This window comes from Amblyomma maculatum, chromosome 5 (assembly GCF_055883805.1).
Source record: "Amblyomma maculatum isolate TAMU_Amacu chromosome 5, ASM5588380v1, whole genome shotgun sequence".
In the NCBI taxonomy this organism is placed as follows: Eukaryota; Metazoa; Arthropoda; class Arachnida; order Ixodida; family Ixodidae; genus Amblyomma; species Amblyomma maculatum.
This window is the reverse complement of record NC_139348.1, coordinates 77636638-77648069: the sequence shown is the minus strand read 5'-3', so window position 1 is coordinate 77648069 and position 11432 is coordinate 77636638. Positions and strand designations below refer to the sequence as shown.

The 11432-nt window shown below is 50.6% G+C and overlaps 1 protein-coding gene across 1 annotated transcript; it reads left to right on the top strand.

The window, feature by feature from the left end:
• The first annotated feature begins 1098 nt into the window (after positions 1 to 1098).
• Positions 1099 to 2582, top strand: LOC146188536 (uncharacterized). Its single transcript, XM_084605065.1, has 3 exons — positions 1099 to 1703; positions 1794 to 2015; positions 2286 to 2582. The coding sequence occupies exons 1-3, from the start codon at positions 1227 to 1229 to the stop codon at positions 2580 to 2582; spliced, it is 996 nt and encodes a 331-aa protein (XP_084461191.1). The 5' UTR covers positions 1099 to 1226.
• The last annotated feature ends 8850 nt before the right edge of the window (positions 2583 to 11432 follow it).

Sequence of the window (11432 nt, the reverse complement as noted above, 5' to 3'; positions counted from 1 at the left end):
ATTGCCTCGGATTCCACCGTGGCCAGGAATCCACCTCAGTATGACAGTGTTGGGGCGTAGTTTGGTGAGAGCTCTGTGCAGATCATCCTGCAGTTCTTCAGGAATGTGACCCGTATGAATGGTGCATATAGCCTTTATTGATCAGTGTATATAGTATATCCTCAAGAGTTAGGGGGTGCTTGTGGGAGGTCTCGAATACTGGCGACTATTGGTAGGGTCTCTAGAGTCGCTGTAGGAGGAGGATCTCTGTAAGGACCGAGGGTATGCGTCACTGCATCGCCACAGCTCTCAACTGAGTAAACAGCCGTTCCGACGTTAGTTCGGGATGGATGCATCTATGTACACGATCGTGGAATCTGTAGGATAAACATAATTGGCAACGCGAGTGGAACGTCTGCCTGGCTTAGTATCGGGTGCAACGTGTTTTGGAATAGAAGTTATTGTGAGGTTATCCGGGAGTGAAGAAGAAGGGGTAATTATAGGGAGGTCGATAGGTTTGAGTGCAACCTGCTGTAATATGCAATCTCCTTGTTTGGTGCTAGAAAGACGTGCCATCAATTGCCGGTCTCGATGTTGTTGTATAAGTCTCCGAGAGGCAAGAACAGCCCCGTAGAGTATAGGCGCTCGGTGGACGTATGTATAGGGACGTTAAGTGCAGCGTTGTACAATATCTGAAGCGCAACTTCAATCTTGTCTTTGGCGACAGGTTAAAGTAAGGCAAGGAACTGTGTATAAAATGTTGCTAAGTGCTACTGCGTAGACAAGCTGCCTGACTTGACCCTCACGTAGCCCGGCGCGCTTAGTGACGATGCGGCGAACTAGATGCGTAAGCTGATTGCAAACTTTAACGGTTGTATATACATTGGCCTGATTAGTTGACTTACGGATATGCAGTCCAAGGATTCGGCAGGACGATACACGAGGAATGAGGTGACCTGCCATTGTGAGATTGATTAGCTGGTTATGTTGGCGTTGATAGCGAGTTTTTGCAATCAGCAGCAATTCGGATTTTTCAGCTGCTGGAAATAGGCCTACTTTATCAAGATAATGCCACCTAGCGCTGCCAGGTGGCGCATGACTGAGTGAAGAACGACGAAGTGTCGCTTGCGGGTTTTGCGTCTGTGCTGCTCACCGCTGTTGTATCGGAGCTAACCCCTTTGCTATTCTTTATATCCTCAATCACCTTGTACGTGACATTCTGGTGGAGCTGCTGGGTAAGATCACCTATGCAAGAGTCTCCATCTGAAAGACGTCGCGCCAGCCCTGTGCCATTGGACACCCCCGTGCATCGCTGCAGTCGACGGCTCCAGGGACTGTCTCCGGAGTTTCAGCCATCACCCGCCGCCATGACATCTAGTGCTTCTGCTCAGCAGGTAACGGGCGTCGCACCGGCCTGTAACTACACCTTGCAGGCCCCTCGAGTACCGAAGCCTTTCCATGGTGACCTCTTTGAGGATGTGGAGGACTGGTTCCTTCAGTTTGAGCGTGTCGCTGCTTTTAACCAGTGGGACGATACTGCCAAACTAAGAAACGTCTACTTCAGCTTTGAGGATGGCGCCCGGATCTGGTTCGAGAACCGAGAGCAAATGTTAACATCGTGGCAGGAATTCCGTCGTCAACTGCTCGAGGCCTACACTAGTGCGGATCGTCGCGAACATGCAGAACGTGCCATTCACTCCCGCATCCAGATGCCGAATGAGAGTGTCCAAGCATACGTCGAGGACATGACGCGCCTCTTCAGGCGAGCCGATCCCGCCATGTCCGAGGACAAAAAGGTCAGGCACTTGATGCAGGGTTTGAAAGAGCAACTGTTCGCAGGACTTGTGCGCAACCCACCGTCGACTGTAAATGAATTTCTTGCGGACGCCGCCACAATGAAAAGGGTGCTCCAACAGCGTGCCGCGGCTTTTAACCGACCTCTCCATACTGGCACAACTGCGGAGTCATTTGCATCTTCCGAGCGGCATCCTGATGCTTTGCGCGAACTAATTCGCAGTGTCGTGCGCGAAGAACTGCGAAAGTTCTGGAACCCCCTGCAGCAATCGCCAGCTTCCGTTTCTGCTATAGTGCAAGAGGAGGTACGACAGGCGCTCAAGAGCCCTCTTTCGCCTCTAGTTATGAGCCCACAATTGCTGTCGGGGACCGAAAACCGCCCCACATATGCGGAAGTTCTGCAGAGTCAGGCTCCTCCTTCACTGCCACCCATTCCCGCGCCGCCTAAAGTTCCGTTGCCCTCGGTGCAACTAGTGCAGTACTTCAACGAACGTCCCCTGCACCGACGCAAAGCCGACATTTGGCGCACACCTGACCGCCGTCCACTCTGCTTCCACTGCGGTGAACCAGGCCATCTCTACCGGGATTGTCCTTATCGACGCCGCGGTCTTCAAGGCTTCCGCATCGACTTGCCTCCTCCCCGGTTTGGTCAACGACCCCGCGTTATTGAAGAGTACCTAGTGGAACAGCGTTCATCTCGTTCGCAGCGTCAGTTCCGCTCCCCTTCACCAAGGCGCTCATCGATGTCCATCCAAGGTTCCTCGCGAGAGGGGCAAGGCCGCTCGTCTAGCCCTGGTCGGGAAAACTGAAAACAGCGACCTTCGGGGGCGAGGCCGCTGGTAGTCGCTGCGTTGAAGACCTCCCGTCGTCGCCGCTTCGATCCGACCGCGAGCTGCTGGTACCGTCCCCTAGGGAAGCCAAAAGCGTTCCAGAATGTCACGTACAAGGTGATTGAGGATATAAAGAATAGCAAAGGGGTTAGCTCCGATACAACAGCGGTGAGCAGCACAGACGCAAAACCCGCAAGCGACACTTCGTCGTTCTTCACTCAGTCATGCGCCACCTGGCAGCGCTAGGTGGCAATAGCTAACGACCGCATCGATACCTTGCTACAGGGGAAAAATATTAGTCAGTGCTAGAGTGTGACCGATAATTAAAGTGGTAGTTAGTGATTGTGACAGTGATGAAGATGATGACAGAGATAACTCTGACGGGACGTAATGACCGGATGTGACGCCATCATGATGTCAAACTCGCTCATGTCTAATATCCGCAACCGACGTCATCATGACGTCACATCTGATCATGACTTCATTCAGGCATGTACGAAGCTGACCCCGCATTGAATCCGACATCCGGGCTGTCTGTTCAGACATCCGGGCTGTGTTATTTGGCGCCTCCTCGAACGCCGCACCAAACAGCACACAGAAGACGCAGTAAAGCAGGAATCAGCAACGTTTGTAATTGCTTAAGTGGAATGAAAAGGCTCAGTACCTGTCACAATCCTCCGCTGACACCTGAACTGTGCCTTGAAGGCAGGAAAGGTGGGAATGAAAAAAAAGATAGAAAGAGGTGCTGTAGTGAAGGGCTTCGGACCTTCGCGCAATGAAGGCTTTCCAATCATCGCACTTTAGTTGTCAAATGGCCCCCTAAAATTTTTCATAATGAATATCAGGCAATAATCAACCTTTGCTGAAATAATATCTTGTTGGGTTTTGCGCTGATGGCTTTCGTGCCGATGACGATAATCGAATCTTCGCAGCAATTGCGGCAACTTAGGGTTCCATATAAATTAGCGCAGGTGAAGTCCGGTGCCGTTCTGTGATTATTTCCGCATCTAATTAGTTTAATACTATTGTTTCAGGCTGGCTTCGCCAGCGTTACGCTTTACCGAGGATACTTAACGCAATATTCGCGGCTCACTGTTGTTGCTCAGCTCGCCGCCATTCTTGGCCACGTCAACAAATACTGCTAATTAGGTACAACAAACAAAATACATGCTCGGTAGAACAAAGCTACCTTTGCAATACCCATTTATAACGCAGTGTCTGGAATGTCATGCGGCTCGCGCGGTGACAGCGCTCTCAAGCATCGTTCCAAGGCACTACTGCTTCCACATGCCGGGCCGGCCGCACCTTCCGCAACCTGTCCATGAATCCCGTGCGCTAATAGCGTCAAAAATCGCGCTCAAATTTATTATCATATATAACAAACCCAGGCATAAGAAAAAAAAGTTGGCTGAAGGCTTCGCTTGGTTAAGCCTGGAAGATTGCGAATCAACACACTTGGCTGCGCCTTGTTCGACTGGTGTCACAAACAGCGAGCGCCCTCTCTCGGCTGAGACACAGCGCCGTGTATGAACTCGCCGCCACCATCCGATGGCGCAAGCTAGGGCCCCGTCTCTGGTCTGGCGTGACGTCACACGGTAACGTGAAAAGGGCGTGACGTCACCGCTGCAGTTCAGGTAAGGACTCACCGCCACCATCCGATGGCGCGAGCTGGGGCTCCGTCTCTCGGTCTGGCGAACGTCACACGGTCACGTGAAAGGTCATGTATGGAGGCGCCACGTCACGCCAAAGGCTCGAAGTGCTAGCAGTATTGCTTTCGCAAAAATATCAAAAATTAGGTCTTATAGAGGATCGCTGAACCGTACCGCGATTTTGGTAGGAATGATAACTGCGATATCAGCAAGTTTCTCTTCACAGCTTTGTAGCAGCAGTCGCCGGTGCGTCACCGCTCATCCCATCTTCGCGTATACATTAGCTCCGCTGCCAAGGCGGCGTCGTGATTGATGATATCTTCATTTCATTGTGCGACAAAGTAATTTACAGTAAGCCCTTCTTTGAGTAGTCCGTTTACTACAGCGCTGCTCAATCCCCAAGCGTCGTCTGCTGTCGCGCCGATGCGAAATAATATAAGCCTACCGATGACCACGGAGTGCGCTCGGCCAGAGCGCCCGTTCGTTCCAGTAAGCTTGCATTATCTTGCGCTGCGGGTGTTGCGAACGTGTTTGATTTCAAGATGCGGTTGAAGCCGGACCATTTTTGGCGTTGCGTTCAACAGCGCATCGCACAAACTAAGCTGCAAAGACAGGACGGGCTGCAGCTGCAGTACGCGTGCGTTTGACGTTGCTGCAGAAACGCGGTTGAGTGCGTAAAGGGCAGTTAAAAGCGGGTAAGTCAAGAATATAATAATAATAATAGAAGGGCGGCTGTTCCTGGCCCTACTGGAATAGGACGGTAGGTCAACGTCGCTTGTGGAGGGGGCTAGCCAGCCACCGACTATTTATCTCTTGTCGGCCGTAAAAATTCGGTGGCTGGCTAGCCCCCTCCACAAGCGGTGTTGACCTACCGTCCTATTCCAGTAGGGCGAGGAACAGTCGCCCTTTTATTATGCGCGGTTCAGGTGTCCACATAGCAAGTGTGACAGATACTGCGCCTTTCCCTTCCTGTGAACCAATTATTATTATTATTATTAGGCCGTCATTGCACGCGCCACCACTGAGGTGGTGGACGACGGCTGTTGCGGCGCGTGTCTTTCTCTCAGTTTTCTTTTTCTTTTTTGTCTATTTGCTCTTGTGTCCGCACGAGGCAGCGGTGGTGGCTCAGCTACAGAGCCAGTAACAGGCCCGTGCGCCTTTTAGAGTGCAGCTCTTTGGCGTCCGTTCCTGGGTTTCGCGTCGGCGTCGGCGTCGTCGCCGGCCTCGTAACCAGCTCCGCCCCCCTTTCATCCCCCCAGCGCTAGCAGCGACCGACTGATACCGCTGGATGCCGCTGACGCCGCTGACGCCGCTAGACAGTCGAGATAACGTGACTGCATAGAACACCGTCGCCGCCATGCAGAAAGAGGAGGGGAGGGTCCCCCCCCCCCTGTTCCTGTGTGGCGGATAGGGTGCTCTTCAGTTGCCGACGCGCCGGTTATTTCACGTAGACCCCGGCACGTCGACGAATACGTGACCACCTTCCCACGGCTAGACCTGGTTCTTGGCGCTGCGGAAGCGAGGGTATCATATTGTTTGAGTCGGCATCGGCGGCGTTGTCCCTGAAACCAACTCCGCAGCTGGGGTTGACTCACTATCGGCGTCAGCAGCATCAGTCAGTCGCTGCTATCTCTTCCCTTCTCGCGTTGTCCGCTTGCTGCGCGCGCTTCTGCCCCCATCGTTTGCCGCTGGGTGTACACGCCGCCCCCCTCCCCCCTCTTCCTGTGAGTCTCCGGTTGTCAAAGCGCCGGCTCGAACTTAATTCCTTTCTTCGCTCCTCCTCCAATGCAACCCCTGTGCGCTGGCAATCAGAGCCAGATCGGTGGCGGCGGATCTGTATATGTGCACCGCCCGAGCCGAAACTGCCGCTGCCGTTCGCCACTGCGAAATTATCTGCCAGTTCTTTCTGAGCCATGAGCGAGACGAATGTTGACATAAAGACAAACAGGAATTTCTTCACACTTATGCGGGAGAACATCCCGTTCCTCTCGCTCGTAACGCGTCCCACGGCTGTGACAACCTTGCGAGGCACTTGTATAGATCTCGTCTTTGAGAATCAAGCATCGGTGTACCAAGTCGAACATATATTAGTCTATTTCTCCGACCACAAAGCTTCCTTCATGACTGTCAAGAACTGTTAGTGGAGTCTTTGTTAAAGGAATACGTGTGAAAAATAAAAAAAAAATTCTGTGATAGCGCTTACATGTGTTGCTCGATTTCTTTGACTCAATCTATCGAAAAGGTGAAACAGCTTATTTGCTGCGCTCAAATTTCGCGTTAGGAAGTATTGTAATCGTCAGTAATTTTTTCCTTCTTGCTACAGCCACAATAACAACTTTTCGCACTCGGGTGCAGATTTCCGATTCGCGCAAATAATAATAATAATAATAATAATAATAATAATAATAATAATAATAATTGGTTCACAGGAAGGGAAAGGCGCAGTATCTGTGGACTCCTGAACCGCGCCGTAAGGGAAGGGAGGAAGGTGGGAGTAAAGGGAAAAGAGAGAAAGAGGAGCCGTAGTGGAGGGCTGCGGAGTTATTTAGACCACCTGGGGATCTTTAATGTGCGTTGACATCGCACAGCCACGGCCGCTCGATGGAAGCGCACATCGAGCGGACGTGGCACAGCACACGGACTCCTCTTCGTTTAGCCTCCATCGAAACGCAGCCGCCGAGGTCGGGTTCGAACCCCGGCATTCCGGACAGTAGTCGGGCGTCTTACCACTGCACCACCACGGTGGGGCAACTGACATAGCTTTCGGGGCCGACGGCCTCAACAGCTTCTTTCGTAGCGCCGCTTTTTAAAGGAGAAAGCCTTTAATCCTTAATCATTGTCGACAGAAGGTAGTCAGCAGAGGTATCACGCTTTCGAGAGCGAGAGCTAAAAATAAATTATAAACCTTGTCTCCACCGGGAATTAAACCTACATCCCTTGGACCCCACACCTATGCTTACTACCTGCGCGACGCCCCGGATCGTGAAATGCTCTTCATAATTACCCTTGTCTACCGTCAGGATGATGCGGGATTCCGCGAGTTGCAAATACTGCGCCTTTCCTTTCCTGTAAAAGAATTATAGAACACCAGTGAATGTTGATTCGTTCAGTGAAATGCTAGTGTGTTCGACAAGGTTTGGTTGGTTTGCGAGGTGTAACGTCACGACAGGAAATGACGCCAGCAGGTGATTCATTCAAATGTGAAAGACCCATTTCTTTAACCTCGTCCGTAGGGAAATTAATGGAGCATAGGATACAAACGACATTGACGAGTTTCTGGGAGCAAAACAACCTGTGGCCGCACGAGATGGTTGGCTTCCGACCAGGCTTGAGCACGCAGGACGTGATGCTCCGGCTAAAACACTACCTATCAGACATGATCTAGGGACGCCAAAGTAATCTTGGGAATAGACTTAACGAAAGCCTTTGATAACGTCAGGCATGAGGCGATTCTCAGCGGTCTCCAAGAGATCGGAATGGGATTCAGAACATATAACTACATAAGAGACTTCTTAATAGACAGAACAGCCTGCATTAAATTCCATGACATTGAGCCTCCCACACAGCAGCGAGGAACACCGCAGGAATCGGTTCTCTCCCTATTCCTCTTCAATGTGGCGACAAGGGGTCTCCAAAAAGCGCTGAACAACATTGATGGGCTAAAATTTAGCATGTATGCGGACGACATCAATCTCTGGATAAACCAGGGGAGGGATGCGAGCATAGAGAGACGACTGCAGGCAGCGACAGACACAGTAGTGGGCAACGCGGCTAGTAGGGGGCTTTCGTGCTCACCGCAGAAATCAGGACTATTAGTTTACAACCCAAAATCGTTGAGGTGTAAGCAAATCGGAGAATTCGATATCAAAGAGGAGGGAATGTCCGTACCAAAGGTTGATCAAATACGAATCCTAGGGCTATACATTAGAGAAAATGTATGCAACGACGGAATACTAAAGAAACTAGAAGGCTACACCACACAAGTGCTATTCCCCCATATTCAGGAGAATAACATTGAATGGCCGAGGCCTTAAAGAAAAGAGCTTGATCAAATCTATGCAGGCATATGTCATAAGCCCCATAGGCTACTCTGCGCCGTATTTAAATCTTACAGCAGAAGAAAAAAGAAAATTAGGAGCACTCATTAGACGATGCATAAAGAGTGCCCTGGGCCTACCAATGATCACATCCACAGAGATGCTGCTCGCTATGGGGGTACATAACACGTGCGAAGAAATAGCAGATGCAGTCAGAGTGTTGCAGCTGGAAAGGCTAAACCAGAAAACCACAGGAAGAGCCATTTTAAATATGGTAGGCCTGCAGACAGACAAAGGGATGCACCTTATTGCCAAAGGAGCCGCCTTATTGCCAGAACATGAACGAACGTCTGTTAAATTACACTGAAATAGTCGAAAATTATAGACAAAGCAGAAAACTGATGCCACCACAAGATAAGCGTCTGAACAATAAAGAGGTGATCGCATGGCGGCGTATACAGGCAGGGAATTACATCCACCCGGTCTGAGCCTACCACGGGGAAAAAGATGAGCGACAGGACGATAAATGCAAGCAATGTGGGGAGAGAGGGACCTTCAACCACGTAATTTGGGAATGCGCTAGCTCCCCAGGGGCTAAGACAAAAATAGTAGAGAAGCCTGGGAAACCCTTCTGCAGAGTGAGGACCCAACTCTTCAGAAGCAAGCCATCCGCCTGGCGGAGAGGCCGCAAGTAACCAAGACCTCTATGCCCGCCTCTAATCGTGGAGGTACCGGCCCCCGTCACCTAGGCCTGCGTGCCAGGGACGGGAAGTAGGGGGCCTCCATTCTGGTGGAAATAAAAGTTGTTCACACACACACACACACACACACACACACACACACACACACACACACACACACACACACACACACACACACACACACACACACACACACACACACACACACACACACACACACACACACACACACACACACACACACACACACACACACACACACACACACACACACACACACACACACACACACACACACACACACACACACACACACACACACACACACACACACACACACACACACACACACACACACACACACACACACGCACGCACGCACGCACGCACGCACGCACGCACACGCACGCACACACACACACACACACACACACACACACACACACACACACACACACACACACACACACACACACACACACACACACACACACACACACACACACACACACACACACACACACACACACACACACACACACACACACACACACACACACACACACACACACACAACACACACACACACACACACACACACACACACACACACACACACACGCACACACACACACACACACACATGCAAATATGAAGCTGACCTCGTCGGACATCCAATCTAGGCGTCCGTGCGGCGCCTTTAATTTTGCGGCTGCATCGAATGCCGCACCACAAAGCAAACAGAAGAAGGCCCGTCTAGGAGGCGTTAGTACAGCAGGTATCAGCGGCGTTTGAAATTTATTTACAGGATAGAAAAGGCGCAGTATCTGTCACCATTCTCCGCTGACACATGTACCACGCCATATAGGAAGGTTGTGGCTTTAGGAAGAAGGAAACGAAAATGCACGAGACTGCTACTGGCTCTGTAGCTCAGCCACCTCCGTTACCTTGTGCGGATAGGAGAGAGAAAGTAGAGAACAAAGAAAAAGAAGCGGGAGAGAAAGACGTGCGCCTCAACTATCGCAACAGCCGTCGTCCACAACCTAAGCGATGGCGGGTAAAATGACGGAATACAACAAATAAAAAATTCGGCGACAAGCTAGCCCCCGCCGCAAGCGGCGTTGATTTACCAGTCCCAGCCCCGTAGGGTCAGGAACGGCCACCCTTCACCACCTACACCTACCGCCGTATAGGAAGGTAGTAAGGTGGGAGTGAAAGAAAAGAGGGAGATAGAGGTACCCTAATAGAGGCTACGACCCACTGCGCTTAATGGTTGTCGCATCGTCACACTTTGTAGGTCCAAAGGGGCCTCTAGGCCTCTAAAATTTTTGCACCTGCTGGTTGCTCGAAGGCATACGGTAAGTGGCCAAGGTGATTTACAGTGTTCGAATTATCAATACAATGTTAAACTAGGCTGTAAAGTCTCCTGAAGCAGTGCTAACGCAACAAGAACGCCGGCACAAGTCTTGCATACCGAGAATGAAGGCATAATGAGCTCGTCCATTTACGGATAACAGCGGCGTTTGCTTGAAGGGCGAACCACCTAGTACTCGTTTTCTTGTAAGAACGGCCGTTTGCGCTCGTATCTGTCATTTTGAAGCATAATATTGTCTTGTTCAGCGCAAAAAAGCTATAATTTGCCGAACAAAACTCATTCTTCTCTTTGAGGTCAGTTTACACTATGTCGACGCAACGCCGATATCAGTGGTTGGCGGGTTGGATGGCCGACCCGTCACTGATGCACCGGTCTGTCCCTTTAGGCCGAAAATGACGCCAGCACGACAAATGACTTCGAGTCTTCATTGTGTGACAAGTGTCTATGCCAGCGACGCTGATGAAATGCATCGGCAAAGCGTGATTCCGTTCTCTAAACGGTAGGGTCCTCTGAGCAGCGTCACCTGGCGACAGATAGTGGAAATATTGTAAAAATGCACATTAAAAGCCTTCCGTATTCGTTGCCTCAGTGGCGCAATGAATAAACATTACTTGCCCATCGCACTTGGCGAATAAATTGTATGTTCGAATCCTGCATTTTGAATTTTGTTTTTTAAATTGCAACATTAAAATAAGCTACTAATATCTTTCTGGAGGTTGTTCCCCTTTAGGTTGCATCATGTGATGCTTTTAATTCTTAATAGCCACAAAACCTGCCGTGAACCCGGCCGCGAGACAACAGAATGACAACGCTTACACTATTTAGCAATTTTCAACATAATTTCCTGCTTTTAGTGAGTTATGTTACCTTTAGGTTGCGTTCAGACACACCTCTCAGTAACAATCGCCGTTTAACCCGCTCAGAGGCAACCAGTGACGAGAAAGAAGTTGCGGGACCCTACCTTTGAGAAGACGGAATTACGCATCGGCAAATGGTCGCCCAATCAATCCTCCGCAGATCGGCGAGCGAATGAAAATGAAATGCCGAAGAACGCCCTAAGGGGCATA